Source organism: Fringilla coelebs, assembly GCF_963513975.1.
Source record: "Fringilla coelebs genome assembly, chromosome: 8".
NCBI classification, from domain to species: Eukaryota; Metazoa; Chordata; class Aves; order Passeriformes; family Fringillidae; genus Fringilla; species Fringilla coelebs.
The window spans coordinates 23,013,085-23,037,684 of NC_140066.1; the positions used below are offsets into that span (position 1 = coordinate 23,013,085).

General features: G+C 48.2%; 1 protein-coding gene across 1 annotated transcript; it reads left to right on the top strand.

The window, feature by feature from the left end:
• Window positions 1-5: 5 nt before the first annotated feature.
• ARHGAP19 (Rho GTPase activating protein 19) lies at window positions 6-22,847 on the top strand (the record flags this gene model as incomplete). The annotated part of the gene is made up of 12 exons (XM_084210342.1): window positions 6-67; window positions 12,228-12,493; window positions 16,413-16,493; window positions 16,839-17,048; window positions 17,604-17,830; window positions 18,341-18,427; window positions 19,343-19,408; window positions 20,138-20,326; window positions 20,999-21,097; window positions 21,686-21,778; window positions 22,248-22,316; window positions 22,791-22,847. The coding sequence occupies 12 exons, from the start codon at window positions 6-8 to the stop codon at window positions 22,845-22,847; spliced, it is 1,506 nt and encodes a 501-aa protein (XP_084066468.1).
• Between the last annotated feature and the right edge of the window lie 1,753 nt (window positions 22,848-24,600).

Genomic DNA, 24,600 nt, shown 5'->3' on the forward strand with positions numbered 1-24,600 from the left:
GGCCAATGGGCAGGCGGAGCGGCAGGTATGAGATGGCGGCGGGAGCACCGGCGTCCGGCGGCGGCAGGTAGGAGCGGGACCCAGGCACCCCCCTCGCCCCGTCCCGGCGGCGCGCTCCCCTTGGCCTCTCGCCGCCGTTTTACGGGTCGGGCATCCCGCACCAGCCGGTGGGCAGGCGCCGGTCTGTGCGCCTCAGCCCGCCCATTGCGGCGCTGCCCGTGCGAGCCGCGCCGCCCGCCGGTGCCCCGGCACCTTAACGGAGCTGTCGGACTCAGTGTTCCGGCGGCTGCGGAGCTCGGCCGAGCCGCCGCGCGGTCCCGCGGGGGTGGCGGTAGGACCCCGTGTGTCCGCGGTGCCCCTGTGCCCGCGGGCTGTGCGGCGGGGAGCGCTCCCCGCAGCGTCCCGGTGCTGCATTGCGGGGAAGCGCCGCCCGCTCCTCTGCGGGGACAGAGCCCGCCCCGGCCGCCCGCCCCGCGCACGGCGCGTTCCCGGGGGGGACAGGGCACCGTGCCCGCCGTGCGGCTCTGCCCGGCCCCGCTGCTGCGGGCCCCGCCGGGCCGGCTCGCTGCTCCCGCCGCCGCAGAGCCCGCGCCGAGCGCTCGGCAGTTGCGGGGTTTGGTAGGGTGATGGCACTATACAGACTTGCTTCGCATTCAGCCCTCCTTCTCCTTTGCTTTGTCCGCTCTACCGCGTTATTCTGCGGTTCCAAACACACAGGCGATGTCAGCTTCACGTAATCCACCTTTAGCTCACGCTTGGGTATGCATCACCATTCTCTTACTGCTGCAATAAAACAGCAAGGACTGCGTGAGCACCTCCCTACAGCAGTGTCGTGTCGGATGACTGTTTAAAGGCTGCAGTATCTTTTTTTTTCCCCCTCTGTTTTTTTCCTCCCCCTGTATGTGTGGTGCGTAGCTGCAAACTGAGTATCCTTTGAATGGTAATTCTTATGGATAAATAAATATAGTTATTTATAAGAGGGCTGATGCCTCTTACTCAGCCTGATTCTCAGTGGTGCCATCCTGCTCACTGCTGAGTGGACCCATCCCGATGGCACCTGCTCTCCTTGTCTGGGGGCACTGCTGTGGTGCCTGGCTGGGGCACAACATTGCCCTCGAAAGAGGGATGAAGAGATGGTGCTCATTGCAGCCTGTTTGGGCAGGGAGTGCCTAAAATGCTGGACATGGTAAAGGGATGTGTATGCTTAGTACAGCGGATACTTAAAATGCCCTTTCGGATAAAGAATTTGTAACATGGCCTGGATCAGCCTAAATGACTAGATTTATTTTTTTCTATGTTGGCAGCTGTCCTTAGGATGTATTCTGCTGCTCCTTATCCCCCACCCTCCAAAAGCAATTCTGTTAATGCAAAGCCTGAAGTACAAGTTTTCCTCCAGCACTGCCTGTCACCCACAGGTAGCGCTAGAAAATCGAGCTCGTGCTTTGCTGGTCTATCACCACACAGGCCACAAAGCTTGCTTTTTTTTTAATGCTTTTGCCCCCATTTCCTCTCATCTGGAGAGAAGTGCAAGTTAGCTAGTAAAGCTTGCATGCTGTGTGTGTGGTATTATAGCATGCTGATTTAAAGATGGAATGAAAAGCTGGTTGTCCTAAACTCCTTACCAAATGTTACTGAACACGACAAAAGATGATTTGTGTGGGTCTCTCTCTTTTCTTTGTGGTCTCTCTAACCTCTGCCGGGTTCTTCATAACTGAGAATGAAGATTGCACTGTGCCAGAGTGCTCAATTTCAAAAGAGAAACATCTGTCTGTTTAATGAATGCATTTAATGTCCGACTCAAGCAGTGCCTAAATGCTTTGCCAGGCACTCATGTCAGCCATTTGATATGGCAGGGCTGGGGTGAGTGGAAGGGAAAAAGCAATGGGGCTGGAAGAAGCTGGAAAAAGCCATAAGCATCTTGCTAAAATGCCTTGATAGAGTGGCACTGCAAAACTGGACATCAAGAGCTCACATCGTAAACAGGTTATGAAAGGAGACACAGTTGCCATCTGTGTTTTACTGGAAATAGGAAAATGTTCACTGTAAACATGACTTGATGGCAAAAAATCAAAGTGACTTGCTGAGGGTCAGGCAGAAAAAATGGTTGATTTCAGAGTCAAAGCCAAGTCTGAACACATGGCTACTTTTCTCTGAAGAAAGCCTGGGAGCTGGGGACAATCTCATTCACACATTCCCTTCTCCACAGCCCTCATGGGAATTTTTGAGACCTAGATTTGTGTTTGACCCCATACTCAGTCCAAGTCCTGTGAGGTATGCATCTGAACCGAACTCAAGGCCATGTTGTATTTGCAGTATTTTTATATGTTTGCATGTAACACCCTGTCCTGTTCCCATCCAGGGTGGGATGGGCTTTGACAACAGGATCCTTGTTCTGCTACCCTTCAGTTTATTGTCTGTTTGTGTGAAGGGGGAGCATTGCTTCCCACATAGCCCAAAGCAGCGTCTGGGTCTCCTTGCCAGCCTGGTCATTGCCTTGTTGCTGCGTGCACATTTACATGCCTATGAAAATGTCAGAGAGCTTCGTTACCACTCCTTTAAAGGTGCCTGGGCATTTAGCTCAGTCTGAAACTGAAGCACTGAGTGCTAGACGCTGCTGGGAATCAAATGCCTTGTCCTAAAGGTCAAAAGACCTCAGCGTGTGTTGATTTAATAAGTGACGTGAACAGATGGGAAGGAGATGGAACAGCATGGAAGTGTTGGTTAATGTCAAATGGTTGCACTGAAGTCAAGTCCATCTTGGAAATACTGTCCCTCTGAGTGTTGGGTTGGGCTCCTTGTCACAGCTGAGCCCTTATATTTGCCAGTTGTTTTGGGCCCTGTCTGGCTCTGTAGGATCTCATTTCCACTTGCCCTCCAGCTGGAGGCAGGAGCAGGGAGCCGAGACCCTTTCCTTGCCCTATGCTCTGCTGGGTTCAGGCACAGCCCTGCTGTTCTGCTGCTGTGCAGGCTGTTACCAAGGCTGCACTGTGATTCTAGGGACTGACACCATGGGTTCCTGTGTCCCCAGGTCACAGGGGACTTGGAGTCAGCATGGGCAGAGAAGTGAGAGAAAATGTGGCTGCTTGCTGGGATAAATAGGATGAAGTTTTTCACAGCTTCACAGGTCTGGTGTGTCCCTGACCTCTCATCCTGGTAATGCATTACACTTACCGTGGTGTCTGGGCCCTTTTCTCCAAAGTGCAAAACCCTCATTCCTTGACTCCTAGCCTTTCTCACCTCTACACTAGGTAATTGCAATTAAGCCATCTAGAGTTTCCTCATAAATTTTATTTTCAGAAACTATAGATAGCGGGGAATGTGATAAGCTGCTTAATAATTGCCTGCCAGCTGGCTTACAGGAACTTTTAATGTGTTTGCTTTTGGCCTATAAAGCTCTAATAATTTGGACTCCAGCCAAAACATCCTTTCTTCTTGAGCTGTAATGTGGCAGCTCTGATTTTCAGAGGCAGGAATTTCTCAGGGGAAATGGCATTAGTTTTCCTTTTTGTTTTTCTGGAGCTCATACTCAAGGTTGAAACATAGCTTTATGGTTTGGGACTTCCATATGGGCATTGCTACAGCCCTGCTTGCAAGCTGACTTATAGCAGGAGACAAGCATGCTGTGGCTCTCTGTGCCTTGGAGAGCAGGAAGCCTTTTAGGGAACATCCTCACAAGCTCTTGGGGGTTCCTGGAGCTCTCCTCACGCACATGCCACTCTGCATTCTCTTGAGTGGCCCCTGGAGCATGTATAAATATATCACAGTTCCCTGGGCTCTGCAGTGAAGCAGAGTTGAGCCAGACAGAGATGAACTGTCAGGCGGGATGTGAAGAGAAGCTGTGTCTCACCAGAGTTGCATAAAGTGACACTACAGGTTATTATCATCTGAATTCCGCTATCTGTGTACAGTATTCCGGGTTTTGACATCCTAGCCTGCCCAGATCCCCTTCAAAAGCCCTAGGCCCCCATCCTGCTCAGTTTGGTGGGTTAATTGGGCTGCTTTGTGTATCTCTGTCTCTCTGGTGCTGCATGCTGTGCTGTTCTGTGGCGGGCCCAGCCTGTTTATCTGTGTGCTCGGCAGCCCTGACCAGATGTCACCAGCTTATTTAAATGCTGGCACATATCCAGGTGTTCCTCATCACAATTCCAGCTCGTAGGAGTTTACACATCTGGAGCAAGGGATGTGGCCTCTGACATACTCAGTGGTGTCTGCAGAGGATTGCTGATGAGGAGGGATTTGATGTGCTATCATCCTTTGCAAACACCACTGTGATACAAAACACAGATGCAAGGATGCAGCTTCTTCACTGCACCTCTGGAGCGCTGTGGAATTACAGAAGTGTAGGGAACAAAAGCAAGAGCTGTGATTCCTGGATACCTTCGTCCTCTGTATTTGCCAGGCTGTGCCTACCAAACCTCACCATCAGTACTGTGAGGAGCTAGCTGTGAGTCCTGACCCAGGTCTCAGTGTCCTCTCAGTGCAGAAAAAGCAACAGCAGTCAAGCAAACCTGTGAGTGCTGCAGCACACTGTCCTCAAATTGTGGCGCTTTGCTCAAGCACCAGTCTACCAATTGATGGTGGCATGGGATTCCCAAATGTGTTCTGAGCACCAGCTGGTGTACCAGTTTTGGATATCATCCTGTGGGAGGGTTTAGGAAAACATCTGTCCTGCCTTGCTGGGTTGCTCTGAGTTGCCAGACTGGTTGCTACAATAGCTTAACTTTGCTGTGTTGTTTTTGTGTAATTGCTTGGTTTTTTGTGTCAGAAGTAAACCTGATTGTTATGGGTTGCTGTTTATAGACGGTAGTTCTGCTCTGACCTGGACACTAGCTTGGAGCTACTGGGCTGAGAAGCATCTAGATGGTGTGTCTTTGCTGGTCTCTGAACTCCATTTCATCCTCCCTCTGAAGGATGCCCTGACTCACCTTCAAGAGTAAGGGGGACAATCAGAGGTGCATGCAGCAATTTTGGATTGCTAGAGGCCAAGGAGATATAGGTAGGATTGGGCCATGCCTGTTCAGTGCACTCAACATGGGGGAAATAATGAGGATAAAGACAGTTTAAAATGAGAATTGCAAGGGAATGCTATCATTATTGGCAACTGGAAAGTACCCACCAACACACTGGGGATACAGCAGACGTGTTTGTTGGGAAATGGCTGTGGGGCTTCCTCAGGCTGTGTTCCACCCTGCAGTGAGGGTCTGGATGTGCCACACGGTGCCCTGTGGCACTGCCAAGCTTCTCCAGCTCCCTGGCACTGCTGGCCTGTCTCTGCCTCACCAGCAGCTCCCAGCCAGTGTGTGGGGCTCAGCTCTTGCCTCGTCAGCCCCATGTCCCAGCCATCCCTGCCTGATAGCTTTCATCCAGCTCCTTTATGCTCAGTCCCATGTCACCCCACGTGCAAAAGCTGGATTTCTTCTAAATGTCTACAGTGTGACCTGATTATTTTCCTGTCCTTCCTCGCCCTCCTTTTTAATAGTGTCTACAGAAAAGCTGGCAGAGTTCAGTTATATCAGTCATGCTGACTGGTAGTGCTGCCTCTTCTCTTGGGATTCCTTCTCTTTTCTGTCCCTGCAGCATTCATTTCAGATTTAGCTATCAGCCCTCTAAAGACAGGGTATTGCCTTTGTTCTGTTTGTACAGCACAGAGCACAGCGGAGTCCCCAGCTGTGACCGAGGTTCCCAATGCCACAGTGATAAAAGTGAGCACATCAGTAACGAGGAGAGGCAGCTGCTGCCATCTAAAAAGATTCATTTTTGGTGCTGGTTTCAGTGAAATCAGGATTGGATCTAAGGCTCTTCTTCTATTGCTGCTCCCAGTAGGAGTTTATATTAAAATAGAGACACAAATGCATTGACAGTCATGAGAATCAGAGCAGCATTCCTGTTTAACTGTTCGACTGTGTTAATCTGATCTTAAGGCAGACATGTGAGCTTGCAGATCTTTAATGTGAAATTACTGGATTTCTGGTGGTAGCTGCCTTTCTGCATTTTTTACAGGGTCTTGGGTAGTTAGCTGAGCCACCACAGAGTGTGGGAGCACCCGGACGTGGGGTGGTGGCACTGGGAAGGAGACTTGATGAGGAGCAGCGCCGTGAACGTGCAGTTCTCTCTAAGGCACCCCTTGGCTCTTTCCCTCCTAGCACTAGAAGGCATCTGGATGCTCTGATGTTGTGATGGCTGATTGAAGTACTGCTTGATTGACTTTAAAATATTCCAGTGGCTATTATTAAAAATATCACAAAGAATTCACTCAGGTCAAACTTGAGAAATTTCATGCTGAAATGCAAATTTCTTGATGTTTCACATATATCAAGCTGTCTTGCTACTGCTGTTTTCTTTGACGCCGGTAATATATTGCATTTTCATTTTCTTCCAAAGCACCGACCCCCACCCCTCCCAACCCTTTTATCTTTTCAGATAGGTCCATCTCCTCCAGGTTCATGTCGCAGATGTATAGCCGGTGTTGGCAAGATCTACTCTGAGTTGTTTACTGACACAGAATTTGAATTCATAGATGATAGCAGTGACACGGATAACCAATATACCTAGTTTCCAAAAGGTGGCCAGGAGTTGCATTAGTTCCAGGTTGTTGAGCACAGGCCACCATCACATAACAGCAGCTTTCTTAGCCAGCTTCTTGCCATTTAAATTGTATATTATTATCTGGTTCTCATAGTCAGAAGGCTGAATCACTCTGTGTAAGCTATTTAAATGTGAAGAAAGCAAAGCAAAAATGAAAAAGACAGTGATATCTCATAGGGCTTACTTGTGACAAGGCTAGAGACAGTAGGCAAGAATTGACACCCACTGTGCTGTGCACTGTGTACTCATCACAAAAGGACTCTGCCCCTGAAGACCTTATGAGTATAACCCTGGGCAAAAATTGCTGTGTGTTTTTCTTGACATTTTTCAGAGGCTTATCAGTCATCCTATGAAGACTTAGGGTGCCAAGTGTGAGGCCTGAATGTGATCTTTGTTACACCATCTTACAAGAATGTCAGTCTGAAGTACAGCCCTCAAAGCAACTTTAACTGTGAAGTCTCTTCAAATGTCTCTGCAGTCCATTCCCATTAGACTACTTTTATTTTTTTATTATTTTTTAATCTAGAAAATAGTTTGTCTTCTAGTCCTTTTGTTCTTAAAATGATTCCATATAATTCCACTATGGTTCTTTCATCTCTTTGCAAAATCTGGGATGGCTCCTATCTGGCTCTGGAAGTACTGTCTTCAGACATCCTCATTAATTGATTCCTTACTCTGGCACAGCACAGGAGACAATGCTACTTCTTCCTCCCAGGGGAAATCCGAGCCTGTGTGCATCTGTCCCATGTCCCTTTGTGCTTAGCCAGCAGAGAATTGTCCGTGTTATGTGTTCTTCAGCACTGCAGGTTTATCACCCCACTCTTAGTATTTGGTACCAGCTTGTCTCTTTCCTATAATCTAAAGATTTTTTATAAAAGAGGGAGATTTTCTCCTATTATCTGCCTTATTTTCAAAAGCTCTTTAATCCTTTTACTCCTATATGGTAAAACTTGTCTGCTGTGGTGTGTCTGAAGCATAGGGCCTTGGTGATGACACATAAAATGTGCAAAATGGCACACTTTGGATTTTTTGGAGATGGATTTTGTCCACTGAATTAGACACATAAGGCTCCTCTGAAATCTTTAGCTTTCAGTGTATCCACTTTCCCAGCTAGATAAACACAGCTGATGCCTTGCCCCAAAGGTACCTCTTCCTTCTCTTCCTTTCTTGCCTTCTGTTCTCCTTATGCTCTAGTTCATGCTTCTTGAACCTTTCTTCTGTCACACGTGTGGATTTAGACCAATATCAGACCTATGAAAGCCACTACAGCAGCTCCATCTCACCTATCCGAATGCAAGCTTGCTGCCACATGAAGTAATCTGCCTGCTTGCAGAGCTCTTGCACCACAGGTTTGATCACCAGGTTTTGGCAGTTAAAGTCTCATTTTTGTCCTAGTTTCCAAGGCATTTCCCTGGCCTGGATCTAGTTACCTTAGGGATTAATTGATCCATCATGATTTTGACCTCCTGCACCATCCACTCCCCATGAAATGATGGGGCTGTCATGCCTGAAGCAAAAACGTTGTGTGTGACAGACAGCTTTCTTTGTGACTTGGCTGGGATCACAGGCTTTGCCTCTGAAGGATACTAGAATGGCAAGAATCTCAGCACAATATAGGACCCCTTTTTTTTAATCTGCTGTCTTAATCACAACCCTATTAGAACAAGGTTTTATTATTCATTGAGATTTGATTATATTCATGAGACTGGAGAGGAAGCTATTTATTCCTTTACTTTATTGTCTTTTGACGTGTCATAAAGCAATCTGAGATCACAGCATATAGAAAATATAACTGTAATTGCAAGCAAGGCAAAAAAAAAAAGAAGGCAATAAACTCCATGAATACGTTTGTCTCCCCTTTGCTGCTGTTATATAAACTGTGAGTGTAGGTAAAGTACATCCATCTCTCTTTTTTAACATGAAAACAGCAGATGGGGCACATGGCTCTTTCTGAAGGTTATGGTGTGTGCAGCAGTGAGGATTGGCAGGGTTATTGTGTGTAAAGCCAGTGGGGGCTTTATCTTTGCTCAGAAATAGGGGCTTGCTTCACATTTCCATTTTGATTAGCAATAATGATACAAAAGCAAATTTTCTGTGTAAGGAAGAGCTGCTAATAAAGTGACCTTTCAAAATTAAGTAGCTCATTGAAGTGCCATATCACAATAAGGGTATACAAGGCTGGTCCCAGCTGCAGCAGGCAGGGAAACTGGATGGGAATCCAGAGAAACGTGGAACAGGAATCCTAAAGTGGATGAACGGCACAAGGTGGCCCAGTAATGGTAGCAAGGAGCAATGGCCAGGTGCTGTTTCCAGCCCTGAGGGGCTGATCTACGGGCTTTGTCTTTGAAAGGATCCGAAAGTGTGAAAGGCAGGCGCAGAGAGTGTTTCTAGCAAGGTTTCTGGGCACGGGGTTGTGCAGTTAAGGGACTTGGCTATTGTCCTGCCAGTGCTGTAACATCAGTTGTGCTTGGATGCTGTTGGGAATGTGTTTGCATGGCTTTACTCATGGTAAACACAGGGCAGACTTGGAACTATTTTGTGGATTCCTCTTGGATACAGGTGGAAAGCACTTAATACCACGCTGGTCCTGATTCAAAACCCTGGTTTCTATGTAGGAATTATTTGCAGTTAAACTCCAGCAACGCAGCCTTTGGCAAGAGACATGAATCAATTTGTCCAGCTTTTCTTTTCTGTTTTGTCCCTGTGTGAAGGCTGATGCCCAGTGTGTGCCAAGGGGGCCTTTCAGACCCAATAATGCGCCCTTGTGTCTCGTAGCATGCGTGGAATTTGCATAGGCTGTGCTGGGACAGGCAGGTTTCTTTTGTTGCTGGAAACAAGGAGCAACTTCTTTTCCCTGTCTCTGCTTCCTAATGCCTCTTCAAAAGCTCTCAGCACTCATGTAAGAAATTTACTTTTTTCTATTTATTTTTGCATTAAATGTTGTTGGACTTTGTGTGAATTCTAACACAAGCTGCGTAGAGAAGTCATATCAGTCAGTGCTAGTTGACAAAATTGTTTAATTTTCTTTCTGTGAATCCAGATATCTAATTGTCAGAGGGAAGAGATAATCTGTGATGCTTGATGTAACTGCTTCAAAGTATTTGCATATCTTCTCTGTGGGGAAACAAAACTGCTAGTGAGTGAATAACAGTGCACGGATCATTGCAGGCAGGGTCACTGGGCCTATACACTTGCTATTAACCCTTCTCAGGATCTGTATTGCCACAGAATGAGTTGTCATGGATTTCAAGCAAAGGGCTTGCTCCACATTATGGGCAGAGCTGGCACTTGTTTGTGCGTTGTAGCCCTATGCAATGAAATGCGAATATGATCAGATCAATTGGCAGTTGCTTTTTGGCAGCTGATACCGAATTGTTGCATTTTGGTCTTGATTTATTGCAGATAACAAACTGCTGAAAAACTGGCTGGGAGGTGCTCAGCAAAATATGGCCCCCATTTGGACTCAGCAGTGTGCATGCTAGGCCACTGAGCCAGGCAGCTGGGAGCCTTTAAGAGCTTTCTAAAATTTTAGATTACCTGGCAGATTGCCTTGCAGTCTGCCTTGCAGACCTTCTTCCTCTCCATCCTCTTGAAGGGCGTCTTTGGCACCCACGGAGAGCAGTGTAAAGAGGAGGGGGTTGGCTATGGATTCTCACGATGCAAGAATTGCTGAGAGCCTCATTTCCTCTTGTTTCAGCAAGTATCTTTCTTCTTGTGGAGCCTGAGTCCCAGCTTCTGTTCTTTTGTGCTGATCAGGCATCCTAGAAATCCTAGAGATGATCTTTCAGGTCAAAAGCATACAGTAGCTCAGATAACTGTTGGGTTCACAGATAATGTGTGGAGATGGGCTGGAGTTCAGATGACTTGCCAGTATGTGCTTTGATGTCCTCCTGTCGTGAGCTACTGTCAGTTCACATCAGAACAGGAAGTTGCTGAGGTCTCTGAACTAGCAGTGAAGCGTTCTGTTTCTTGATCCAGTGGATGTGAGGTTCAGGGGGCTGCTGATGTTTTTGGTGGCAGCTGTGTTGAGCAGTGAGCAGGGACGCCCAGCATGGTCTGAACACAATGGTGTGGCCTCCACCCTTCAGCAGGGAGGAGAGGAAGATCAAGGTGCTCCAGTCTTCTCTAGAGAAGCCTGTTTTGAAGAGAAGCCTTTATGGGCTTAAGGGTGTTCAGCAGAGCACTTGCTGCCCTTCATCTGCTTCTGATGACTGATGTGATCCCTGGTACATAAGCACAGCATCCCTCCTATTAACTTGGCAGCTGCCCTTGGAAAATGGTGTCCAGTGAGAGCTCACAGCTGAGGGTGGATGTAGAAAGAATGGGAAGTATTATATAAGAGCTAAAGAATGATTAAAAGATTGGGGAATGTCACAGGCTGAACACACACAATATGTGCAACCTGAGTGCGTAGGCATCCTCCTCCCAGAGCCCTGGAAGAACTGGCACACCCATTCCCAGAGCCAGGCTGTCACTTTATAGTTGAGTATGAAATCAGGATAGTAGCTCATGACTGGAGAATAATGACACTAATCCTCACCTTTAAGTAAAAGAGTGGTGTCAGAGGCTGGACAACTCTAGCCTGTGGGCTTGACTTAAGAAACATGAAAATGTTTGGAGCAGTGGTGGGAAGACAATAATGGAAGACCTAGAGGTAGATGGAAATTGGAATAAAAGTTAAGTATGAGCATTAAGAGTGCTGATTAACATGAGATATGGTAAATGTACCTATCCTCTGGTAGGGTTATGTACCTGTTTGAGATAAGTCTTAGAGCATCCCTGTTTCCATGGCACACGAGAAGCTATGAAATGAAGAAAGTAGGTGTCAGTAGAGAATAGGGAGGGCAGACAAAGGGCATGAAGGGATGACAAAGAGATAAGAACTGGATGAGCTGAAAAGGATGATCTAGGTGAAAAGTTAGTAGGGGTTCTTCAAGGACTGATCTTGTGGGGCTTATGACAATGAGTTGTCACTTGCTCCAGACTCAGAGGGAGGAGCTGGCAGAGAACAGTTACCAAAGGGTTGGCAGCATGTTACCTGGGAGCATTTGACCACACCCACACCAAAACTGAGGGTTCAGTGTTATTGCATATGTATGACCTTAAAGTCCCAGGACATGGGAACTATCTATTTGTTGATAGAAAGGTAGATATGATAGAATGGCAATAGGAACTGATGAGTATAAGCTGGCCATGAAAAAAATTAGATTCTTTTTCAGACTTTTGGGCCACTGGGAGTGAATTTCTGTGGAGGAAGGGAGATAAAACCAAACTTATTTATGACTTTAATAAGTTAATGTAAATATTAGGTGCTATCTCTGCCAGAGCTACTATGCTGTAGATACAGTGAAATGAGTAGTAAGGATGTAGATGTAGTTTTCATTGGGTGTTGCCTATGTCATCATCACACTGTGGAGTGCTAGTCTTAGGCTGTGTTGTACAAACAGTCCAGAAATGATTTTGCTCCATAAGGAAATGTAACTGTGCTGTGCTGAGCACTCACCAAAGTCAGACAGTGCTGTTGGTGTAGACTGGTAGCTCCTGTGTCAGCAGATGTCTCCTTCAGGGCAAACCAGCTGGCTGTAAAAACCAAAGTGATGAGGAGTTACTGTATTTTTTTTTTCCTCTTTCCCTTTTTTCAGTGATGCCATCTGCAATTTTGTCATCTGCAATGACTCCTCCCTCCGCAGCCAGCCGATCATCTTCAATCCCGACTTCTTTGTGGAAAAGCTGCGCCATGAAAAACCAGAGGTGTTCACAGAGCTGGTTGTCAGCAACATCACCAGGCTCATTGATTTGCCTGGGGCAGAGCTGGCCCAGTTAATGGGAGAGGAGGACCCAAAGCTGCCAGGGGCAAACAGCACAGCCTCTGGATTTTTTCGTTCTCTGATGTCTCTGAAGCGCAAGGGTGAGTATGGATGGCACAAAGTCTGGTGCCCACCTTTGCAGTGATGCTGTCACCATTTGTTACACTGAGTTTACAAAACTTTCAGCCCATAGTTTTGAACTCGTGGAATGCTAAATACATCTGGGGATGCCACTTCTAGAAAGGAGTAAAACAGACCAGGAAATTGATCCTGGAAATGGCTTGCGCTCTGGGAATAGTTCCCCTTGTTCTGGGATTATTGCTGTGGTGTGTGTCAGGCTGGCCTCAGTGGGTCAGCTGCCCACTGTGCAGCTCAGAAATCTGTAAGTGTCTTCCATCCAAATGCTATACTGCTCTGATCCACATCCCAATCCAGTGAGTCAGTGACAAAGCTCTGCAGACTGACTGAAGAAGAACAGTTTCAACTTAGGGAGGTGACATATTTCTCTTTCTCTCTTAGACAAGCATTCCACTGGAGTTTTTTTCTGCTAAACTGACTATTCTTATCTTCTCTCAAGTTCAGCTGTCTGGGTTGTGAAACATTAGCCCCAGGCCCTTCGCAGAAGTCTTTTGAGTATGGTTGTGTTCAGATCCTTTTCTCTTCAATGGCTGCCATTTACCACTCTGTTTTGTTGAAACTAAAAGGGTGTTTAGGTGTGTGTGTGTGTGTCTTCTCCCACCTTTGCCCACACTCAAGGGAAGCCTGGTTCTCTTGATAAGTTCGGTTAAACCTTCTCACTCATGCAGGCAGAAGCAGCCCATCTGGGGCCCTCACATTCCTCCTCAGCTCTGGTTTCCCAGCTTAGACTGGCTGGCTGCTGGCAGAGAAGCTGTGAGCTGCCTTCAGATGTTGGCAGCCTGAGGTTGAACACTTCTGATTAGTCTTCCCCTTTCTTTGAGCAGTTCTGCTCTTGCTAGTATCTCAGAGAAGGGAACTATTGCTATGGCATAGTTTGACTACAGCTTTTTTCTGTCTTCAACTATTACATAATTTCTCTAAGTGTTTCTGATTATGCCAAGCCTATTCCTCCACTGTGTTTCATAAGGACAAGCTTTGCAGCCCCACTGATCAGGCAGAATTTTCTGGTGGCAGTTTCAGCCCTCCACTTCTGTCTGACCCATCAAGAATCCTGGTACATGTACTCACCTTAGGAAAATAAAAGACTTCAAAGTCCTTTAGCATCCTTTGATGAGAATTACTTTATATTGCCATGACTTACTTTGCTGCTCCACAATAACAGATCTTTGTGCTGCCCCTAAACTGCAGTTAGACTGTGCTCATACCTGTTATTGCTTCTCTCTCTTCCCAGAGAGTAGCAGACACCTTAAATTCAAGCATTTGCCACTTGACAATAGAGTCACCAAATTGAAAATGTTTTCTTAGTGTGTATGAAAACCCCCATGTTGTCAAAACCTTCCAGCAGGGGCTGGTGAGCCTTCTCCACCTCAATTTTTTTATTAAATTATCTGTACTCTGTTGGGAGCACTGCACTTATCAGAGCTGACATCTCCTGCTAACTCTCTTCCCCAAGAGCTCTGCTTTCCCCCATTCACATGTCTCCATGGCTGTGTGTCACTACAGCTAGCAGATGTTTCCAAGTCTGCTGGCTGCACTCCCAGGCTGCAACAGCACTGTCTCCCAGCATTGACAGGCACTGTCTGTGAACTCCTTGGCCAAAGTCTGAGAAAAGAGGTTTGTGCCTACAGAGAAAATCAGTTTCATGTACTGTGTGTTTCATCTTGGAGCCATCATTTGTTTTTCTTCATGTTATAGACCAGCTACAACAAACAAGTTTTATTTCTTCAAAGCCAGAGGCCAAGGACCATGGAGCTCAGAGCTGATCAAACTGCAAAGGCTTACAACTTACTTGAGCATCAGGAAACTCAGTCTCATGCTGCTGCTTAGTTTCAGAAGCAATTGTACAATAACATCTAAGCCTTTGTAATGCAGCATCCATTCTCCAGACACGTCTTTCAAGTTTGAGAATCAAATTCTCATTCAGATACCGGCTTCTGACTTCAAAACTAAATCGAATTTGTCAGGCCCTGCATGTCTCAAGAAGATGTATTTTCCTCTTCTATTCCTGGCCACTGTTGATTCTATCTGTTGAATGTCTAATGAGTTTAGTTTTCTTCAAGGACAAGAATCTTTTGCCGATCATTCTCTCCCTTTGCACTCAAACCTTTCAGATCTTTCTTGTGGATCAAGAGCTCACATTGCCCTCCTTTCTCTTGCAGAACTGAAGCATGTGCTTTATCAGAGTGAGGTCAGAAAGTTCTTGATTTAACAGGAGGCTGGAGTTCCTGGTGGCTTACCTTGTATTTCAGAAATCCTGGAAGAAAGCAGAACATTCTTCAGGCGGAATAAATCTAGTTACACAGGATGGCTGCTAGAGAAGCTCATAGGGTTAACCAGGTCTCCCTCACATGCTGTGAGCATCAACACCACAGAGCAGTAAGATCTGTAGTACAAGAGACCAAAAGCAAGTAAAATCAAAATGAGAAATGAGGGGGAAAAAAAAGCAAGAGAAAGTTTGTGGGGGAGATAACTTTTCTCAGACCAGCCAATGCATTGCTTGGATTACTGGGCTATCAGCTGTAGCAGTAAGGAGGGAAACCTTCAGTGCAAATGGTGCAAATGTCCAGCCTGCCCTCAGAAGTGACACATGTTCCTGGCAGTCTGATCATGGAGAAGGGAGGAATGTTCTTTTCTTATATCTGTTGTCTCTTTGAAGCCTGAGTACCAGGGCAGGACAAACCAGCTCTGTACCTGGTTCCAGTTCTCAGTCCCAGTCAGTGTGTTGTGGTACAGTCTCTCCAGTATCTTGTCTCCAATCCAAACCTTTACTCATCTGAGGGAAGACGTGTGTTGCCCAGAGTTCTGGTTGCTGCCACTGAAGTCTCTGGGAGTTGTCTCTACCTTCTGAGGGACAGATCATACTGGCTGTGTGTGTTTGACAGAAAAATCCATTCAGTAGCAAGGTTGCATTTATTAGAAAACACTGTCCTTCTGGATAATCACTGTCTCACCTGGGAAGTTGTTTTATGGACAAGAAGAGTATTCTACATTGGTTCAACAAATGCCCTTCAGTTAAATGGATTTCTCATCTAATGTTTCCTTCCCTGCAGGGATCCCCTTCCTTTCAGCTCAGTTGTTTCCATCTTCTGGGACTGTAACCTGTGTTATTTACTGGAGTTCTGGAGCTGCAGCTCATGCCCAATCTTAATCCCCTGAGATGGGAACAGACTTCAAGAGAGGAGCCCAGCTTATTGCTTTGCTACTCTCCTTCTGCCTTGTTCAGCTTTCATACTTTACTCAGACCAGGGCAGCTGACATGGAAGAGAGATTCACTGGGATGAGAAAATTCCATGTTGTACCCATGCCTGAAAAGGAAGCCAGGGTGAGCCAGTCAGAATATGTCTGCTCTCCCCAGTAGTGCTTATTTGCCTTTCCCATAAACTCATAGCTGCAACTCTTCTTTCTGCTCCACTTCATGTCAAGCCACAGTGAGGATTAATCTGGTCATTTCTTTCATGCTGTGGAGCGTGCCAGTGTGGCAGGCACCAGGGCTGTCCAGGCCCTTATATCTGCCTTTCCCACTTTGCTCTTTTTGTAAGGTCTGGGCTTGCAGATTCTATGCCATTTTAAACTGAAGCATCTCTTCTGGTGTTGTTTTTTCTTCAAGGGCTAGAGAATATTTGCTTTAGCTGATAAAAGCTGTAATTAAAGTGAGGTAAGAAGCAAGAATGATGAAGCCCATGTGAGTACAGCATGGTGAGATGAAGTGACTTATTTTGGAGTGTTTGTGATATCTCACATCTGCGAGGGTCCTTGTGACCTTCACCCTTAACATTTTGGGGCACCGCTCTTTGCATGTTGAAATCCTGTTCTTTGGGGAGCATTAATTTCTGTGGCTCTTGGGTTCTGAGCTGCCTGAGCACGTTGTCTCCTGTTCTGCAGAGAAGGGGGTGGTGTTTGGCTCGCCGCTGACAGAAGAAGGCATTGCACAGGTTTCCCAGCTAATCGAGTATCTGCACAAGAGTAAGTGCCTCTGTTTGCTCTCTTCCTATCCCCATGGCTATCTGTCTGGCCCACCTCCGGTCTCTGGTGCAGACAGAGTGACAAGCTCTAGGCTCTCCAGCAGCAGGAGTTTGGGATTGCAGTGGGCAACTGTTCCCCAGAATTGCCTAGCAGATATGTTGGTCTGTTTCCCTCTGTACAAGGACTTTCTGTACTGATGTGAGACAGCTTGAAGTCATGTCTTTGAATGCAATTTACTGTGGTTTGCTGTCAAGCTCTGGAAGGAGGAGGGAACTGCTTTAGTAAGAAGGTGGGAAATCAACCTCTGATTATTCAGTGCCCTTTTTTCTCCCCTCTGCTGAGCAGATCTAAGAGCAGAAGGCTTGTTTCGAGTGCCAGGCAACAGCATCAGGCAACAGATCCTAAAGGATGCTCTGAACAGTGGTACTGATATTGACCTGGACTCTGGGGAGTTTCATTCCAATGATGTGGCCACCCTACTTAAGATGTTCCTGGGTGAATTACCAGAGCCGCTGCTGACACACAAGCACTTCCATGCCCACCTCAAAATTGCAGGTGAGTGGGCAGCAAGAGGCAGGGATGGGCAGAAGGGCTGGAATTGGCCTAGAAAGCACAGTAGGCTGTGAAGTGTATTCCTCAAAGGCAGCCTTAGAAGGAATCTTCCTGCCACCTCAGCCTGGTGGTGGAAAGACAGAAGCTGATTAACGAATCAGACCAACTCTGTCTAGACCATTCTTCTCTCAGATACCACAGTGGTAAAGCCCACAGTGATAACCTGGGTCTCCATCTATTTTATGTCTGGGGTTCTGAGCAAGTTGTGGTTTCTATGTATTTAATAACTGTTATTGAACTACCTTATGTGAACTTCCTCCATCTTGCCTTCTAGCCATCACAGCTCTTAGCAGCTCTGTTGTTCTGTGGGAGGAGTAGCATAGATTAACACATCAAGTGGGGAGCCTGGGAGCTGAGGGGAAGAGAGATGGAGGGCCAAGAGCTGTGCAGGGGTTTGTAGGAGATCTGCATATGAAGAGGAAAGGATAAGCAGTTGCAACAGACTGCTCCGAGGGAAGGTAATGAGTGTCCTTCATGTTCTGCCTTGTGATTTGGCAGACTTGACGCTGTTTGATGAGAAGGGGAATAAGACCAGCACTCCAGACAAAGAGCGCCAAATCGAAGCCCTGCAGCTGCTGTTTCTGATCCTTCCCGCTCCCAACCGCAGTCTGCTCAAACTGCTGCTGGACTTGCTCTACCAGACTGCCAAGAAGCAGGACAAGAACAAGATGTCTGCCCACAACCTTGCCCTCATGTTTGCACCCCACATCCTATGGCCCAGAAATGTGAGCAATGCCTCAGTGTCTGTGGGTGGGATATTGCAAGCTAAAAAGCAAAGGCTTGGCAGGGGAAAAACAAAGGTTTGAGAAGCTTGAGTACTGACACAATGGTGTGAGGGTTGGAGGCTGTGATGGAGAGGTGGGAGCCTCCTGACAGGACTTAGTCCCAATGTTCAGCCCAGACCTGCCATGGGTCTCATTTGCAACTTATGCATCTTCTTTTTCAGTAAAATTGAAAGCACAGCACCGTCATGCTTCTTCTTAGAATGTCAGCTCCAGAAAAAACTTGCAGATCTCTCTGCAGGGTTACTTATGCTGCTGGTGAACTGTTTTGACTCAGAGTTATCTGATTCTCCTCTCAGAGCAGCTTTGGCTCTATGAGCCCTGCTGTGGCCTATAAGCCCTGCCTGCCTGTCATCTCAGAGTAGATCTCCTGCTGTGGCACTGTGTGTGTCTGTGTCCCAGAAGAGATCCCTCCTCCTCCCCTTCTAATGGATGGCTATGTCCCCTTGCCAGGTGACAGCAAATGACCTTCAGGAAAATATCACAAAGCTAAACAATGGAGTGACCTTCATGATCAAACATTCTCAGAAACTCTTCAAGGTACGTGAGCTTTGGCATCCTGCTTTCCCGCCTCCATCACCGGGAGACTGAATGCCCTTTGTCCAGACAGATCCCACATGTTGAGTGTATATTCTGTGGGCTCTCTTCTGCAGTAGGAGAAGGAGACTTCGTACAAGAAAGCATTCCAATAGTGACTAGGGAGGAGGTCTTTGCTGGGCAGGCAGAGCTGGAGGTGGCTTTGCCAGGGCAGGTCGGCAGCACGGTACAGTGTAACACTCCCCTCTGCTGGACAGCAGCACCTGCTGCCCGCAGGAAACCTGGCTCCGAGGGCAGGTACACACCGGGCTGCACCCGGGTTCGGGCAGGATAGGGAAATGGAAGGGATTTGTCCTGCCTGAGTACTGCCCAGAGCAGAGTACCTGATGCACTGGGTTGTTTTGTTGGGAATTTCTTTGCAAATGGTCATCAGCCCACTACTGTTACAGGCACTGTCCAGCTCTGAGGAGGGTGCTGGGTAGGACAGTCAGGAGTGTGGGGCTTTCAACTGTTCCTCCAAGGAAATGTTCCTACAACAGACAGTCTCGACTTCTCAGGGCCTTCCTGGTCGCTGGAGGCATCTGCTCACTGCAGGGTCCTCCTGTGGAGAGTTCCCCTTCTATCTTCTTTGTCTGGCCCCAGTTTGGCCAGCTCAGAACTGGGGCAATTACTTAGAGCAGGGTTCCACAGGAACTTTTCCCGACTCTGAGTTTCACTTGTGCTGAATGTCTGCATGTAAAGGATACTGTGAACAGGGAGGGGACATGAAATTCCATGGCTTTGTTTGCCCAGAATGGGTGTCTTGATACAAGTGGCTTGTGTTGTATGGTTGAAAAGCAACTCTTGCTGGAGCCACTGTTGCCCCAAGACCAAAGATGTTAAACATACATTTGGCCTGTTCTCTGCTCATGGTCACAGGCTCCGGTGTACATCCGGGAGTGTGCCAGGCTGCACTATCTGGGATCCAGAGCCCACACATCAAAGGTAAGGCCAGCCAGGGCAGCCTGCCCTCTGTGAAAGGGCAGAGGCTGTGATGCTATGAATGGATCTTTGTGAGTGATAGAAGCTGAAAACAAACCAAGTCATGAAAGAGGATCTGTCAGAGGGCAGGAGCAAGAGAAGCATATGGTGTGGTAGTGCAGGCGGCTGCATTAGGGAAATTGGACAGAGTTGAAGCATCTGTTAATCAAAAGCGCAGGGAAAGAAAGCTACGAGCCCCTGTTTAGCAGCAAACCTGCTCCCTGTGCCCAGTACATGCAGCACCTGCTCCTTTGCAGGGCTGTGCCTTCCAAACAGACGGACATGCCTGCTGCCATGGCCAGGATGCTTGGCAGAAGTGCTGAGATAAAGGCTACCTGCTGCCACTGGGACAACATTTGTGTCTTGCCTGCAAATGCTTCCCTGCCTCACATAGCTGCAGAAGAGGGAAGATGCATGGCAAGGAGCCGCACTGACCCTTCTCAAGCCTGGAAGGGCTTCTGCAGCTCGCATCTGGGAGGGGAGGGAAGAAGCAATGGGGTCACCTTTGTATTGCTGTCACCTCTTCCTGGCACGGGGCCTGCTGATGCAGTGCTGCTGCAGAGGAGTAGGGAAAACACAGTCCTGTGCTTTCACTGGGGTTGAGGCAGCTCACGAGACTCTCCTAGGCTGGCTCAGATGGGTGGCTCGTTGGGATTAAAGCATGGCAAGCGACTCCTGTCTCCGCTCTCCCAGGACGACCTGGATTTGCTGACGTCTTCTGGCTCCAAGGAGCTGCAGCCCCTCAAGTCTCAGAAGCGAAGCCGGCTGGACTCTTGCCATCAGGAGGAGACCCAGCAGCGCACGGAGGAGGCACTGAAGGAGCTCTTCCTCCACGTCCACAATATGCCTGACTCTGCAAAGAAGAAGAAGCTTATCCGGCAGGTAGTGTGGGGAGGAAAGGTATCTTGGGGTGTGTTTGTCAGCACAATCCTGGGCACAGGGCTAAAGACAGGGCCTTCTTGAGAGTTTCTTCTAATCCTGGGCAGGCTGGGGAAAGTGGCTTCTGGGCTGTGTAAGGGGTAGTGCTGTAAGAAGACAGAAGGAGGATGTGTCCTCTATGTTGCAGCACTTTTGAGCTCTGTTTTTCAAGCTAAGGACTTGCTAGCCAGCAGTTTCCCAGTCCTGGTCATGGCCTTGTTGGGCTTCCTCCCTCAGGAAGAGAAAGATTTCTTCCCCTGTTGCCTGCAGAGAGTGGACAAACTGGTTTCCACTTGGTCTCAGACAACTTGCTGCACCGGACAGACTGGTCGATATGGTCAGCACCAGTCGTGGCTGCAGCCTCCAGCTGCTGCCCAGCCTTCTTTCTGCTCCCAACATCTGCCACTTTTGGTTAATCTGGTAGCCAGCACAAAGCACCTTGCACCCAAACTCCCTGTAATCCTGGGTGGAAGGTGTGGCCTTCCTCTGCTTTCTTCCTCCTGCAGTTCTGAGCTGCTCCTCCATTTTAGGGGGTGAAGGAGAGAAACTGAGTCCTGGGACAGCAGGTAGAGCAGCACGCATCAGCAAGGGGCAGGTATAACTTTGCTAACATACTGCCCTCATGTTTCCTCCTAGTTTAATAAGCATCCAACTGCTCTGACTCCTGGCTCTGATGTGCCCACATCCCCAGCACCACGACGCACCCGCTCACGCTCCTTCAGCGGCCTCATTAAGGTGAAAGCAGCCTCTGACCCTTGCTCTCTGCTCTGAATTTCTGATGTTGCTTTTTGCTTCTGCCTTGCCTCGAATGAGACCCTCAAAGCGTAGGGACTCCTCAAAGTATTGCCTGCCAAACAACACAGATCCTCTGGGGCAGAAAAGGCAGCAGAGTGACAAAAAGCCTTGTTAGTGTAAAGTGTAATTATCTTGAAACACATGGCTGTAGGATCTATGCATCTTTCTGGAGAATTGATTGCTTCCTGAGATGAGATGAGGATTGACAGGGAGCTGGTCATGAAGTCTAGCATGTTAGCATGGGTTTTAGCACATTATGGGCTGCCCTACAGCAGCATGTACCTGCTTCTGACAGGCTGGGCTCCTGGCCAGGCCTCAGGTCAGCTCCCAAACTCTTTACAATCAGGCGGGCTCAGCCCAGTGGTGTGGTATTTCAGGTAGTTCTGCTCTGCAATCTTTGTCCCAGCTTGGCTTCCTTTTTTTCTTTCCCAGCATTCAACTGCTTACCAGCAACGCATCCTGCTCCTTCCCTTTCTCTTTTACTTTGCACTTTAAGCACTAGCCAACAGCCCTTTCTTCTTACAACAGCGTAAAGTTTTGGGAACTCCAGTTATCCTGGAGAGGAGGAGCAGGGATTCCACACCAGAGCCTGTGCGGGTCAGCAAAGAGAACGTCCAGCTGGTAAGAGCTGCCCCCAGCACCACTGAAGCTGCTGGTGGGGGAGTGTGTGGGGAGTTAGAGTGCAACTTCAGCAATCCCTGGGGAGCTGTTCTCTGCTCAAGAGAAGAGTTCCAACTTTCTTCTGTATGATAAAATAAGGTCCTGAGAAGCTGCTCTGAGGAGGACAGAGCAGATGGCAAGGGCACTGTCAGAGCAGGGATGACAGCATGGACCTCTACTCCAGTTTTGTCTCTCTGGCTTTGTCCTGCTCTGGGGCATTGGCTTGCGCCCCCTTCCCTCTCTCTTATCCTCCTCCACAGATTGCACAAAGCCTGCTGCCTGTATGCAGTAGGGTTGTCCCTCGGCCCAGACAAACCAAGAGTGGATTTGGGTGATAGATGCTCTTTGGTGGTACAGGCTGCTCCCAGGGAAGGCTGTGGATGCCAGTTAATTCACCAGCTTTCTACTCCTATTGCCCTCTCTTGTTCAGTTACAGAAGTGTGGCTCTCCAGCTCATATGTCCCAGGCCAAGCTGAAGTCTTTGGAAGGCCAGAAAGAGGTGAGACACTTCCCCTTACCCCCCATTCCTCTTCCTGCAGGGAGCCTGGTGTGCTGAAACCTGCCGAGGTGACAGCACACACTCAAGGCTCTGGGACAGCTGTGGTGGCCCAGCTCGTAGCAGTCTGCTCCATGCCAAGCTGCAGGCAGGTGACATGCTGGAAGCCAGACCCTGAAGGGTCTTACAGCCCTTCTGCCTGTGACTTGGCAGGCTGGATGTTGCAGGAAGCAGAGGGAAGCTGGCAGCACAGGGTAGTGCTAACAGCCTGTCAGGGTGGCAGTGGGACAAGAGGTTGGTGCAGCCCAAGACCGACTGCTGTGTTTGTTCCTCTCTGCTCACTGCCTCATCTCGAGCTTTAGCAAAAGGCGTGGAGGCTGACACCAGGGAAGGGTCCTTGCAGGGGGAGAATGTCAGCCATTTTTTGCATGGTACTCTGTGTCTCAAGCATTTAACTGCACCTGTTCTCTGCTACAGGGATCCTGCAGACGTATGCGAGCCCGCCTGCTCTCCAAGGATTCATCCTCCCTCTGAAGCGCCTGGCGCCAGCGCACGGACGGGGATTGCCCAGCCTCGCAAGCTGTGAACAGGGAATGTGCTGCACTGAGAGGGGAGTGCTGCAGGCTCACAGCGACCCTCACCAACACAGCAGCGCTCCTGAGACTGGACCTTTGCAAGGATTGCAGGGATTTGTTTCTGTATATAAATTATATTTCATTCTACTGTGGGGCAAACCACTATCTAACCAAAACTTGTGCAGCATGTCTGACCTGCTGGCTCTGGGAAGAGCTGGAGTGCTTGCTTACAAGGAGAGCCCTGATCATTGCAGGGCCCTGTGTGCGCTCCCAGCTTTCTCGTAATGTTGCTAGGCTGTATTTTTTTGCTTTTTTGCTCTGAGTTTTTAACACTTTGGCTTGTTTTTGCTTCCTTCCCCTGTTAGCAGTGAGAATGATGGGCTGTAACCCTTACCCACATCCTGACATCCAAGCTTGCCTCCAGTCCTCCTCTGGAGGTGTTCCCTTCTCTGCTTCTTCTTGGTTCCATTTTGCTCTGCTGTTTCCAAAGGGCCGAAGTGCACGAACGGTACAGAGCATGGGATGGGGCTGGAAGGAGAGGCTCTGGATGCCATCTTTTCAAGTAGGGCCAGGGGAAAGCAGCTTCCCCACTAAACTCATCCATCTATTTTAGCTTGAGCTGGAGGCAGCCCTTGCTCACTGCCCTCATGTTTCAGTGGCACAGTTCTGAACAAGGAGTGTCTTGGTTTTGTTCACTCAGAGAGGCTTAAGCTGAGGAGAGCAGGAGGCTGGCAAAGGCTGTCTGGGGCAGAACAGCCTAATCTTTGGAAGTTAAGGTATGCAGAGTCTTGTGGCTGTGTGTGAAAAACAGTGTGAGAGGTGAGAGAGGGCTCCATCCATTTGTGATCTGCTGCAAATGGTGCCAAAGGCTTTGGCTCAAGATATGGGGATGGCTGGTAGGGCAACTGGCTGATTAGTCATTAAACTGGGGGAAAGGGCTGAAGCTGGGTTTAGCTCTTTGGTCTGAGCTGCAGAAATGAGATGAAACCTAGATAGAGGATAAACCCCAATCACAGCTGGCCAATGTCAGTGGTCTCGTTAAGCCAAAGTGCTCCAGTAAGCCAGTCTTGCCAAGAACCTGTCTGCAAGCACTCTGAGGTAGGATACACACAGGGTTGCTACTGTGAAATGAAAATTTAATCAGCTGGGGGACCATCTAAACACTTCTCAGCCCGTCTCAGCAAAGTAAATAATCTCTGGAATCCAATTATATTTGTCTTCTAATCTTTAAGAACCAGCAGCCAGCAGGAGTTAGAGCTCTGCTCTTGACAGCTTTCTGAAACAACTGGTGGCAGGAGGTGTGAAGACTGGGATATGAACAGGGAGCTCAGTCTGATTGGCTGGAGCTGTCAGAACAGGGCATTGGAGCCCTGTGCAACTTAGCTGGAATTTGTCACTTTTTTTAATTGTGATTTTTTTTTAAGATTTTAAATCCTGTGCTGCTTGGTACAAAGAATTGGTTTGGGTACTTTATCAGGGATGCTTGTCCCCAGTCTGACCCCAAGTTGGAGCCTTGAAAATATAGGGGGTAGGGGACTGTAGATGTGTGAGTTGGGAGCTGTTGGTGTTAGGAGCCTCTGTCACAGCAAAGAAAGAGCTGTGGTTCTTCAGGGACCAGACTGATGGTGATGCTGTGAGGAAGGGCAGAGGCTATTTGCTGTGGTAGTAGTATGTGCTTTTTGGATGTGTCTGTAATCATTCCCTCCAGAGGC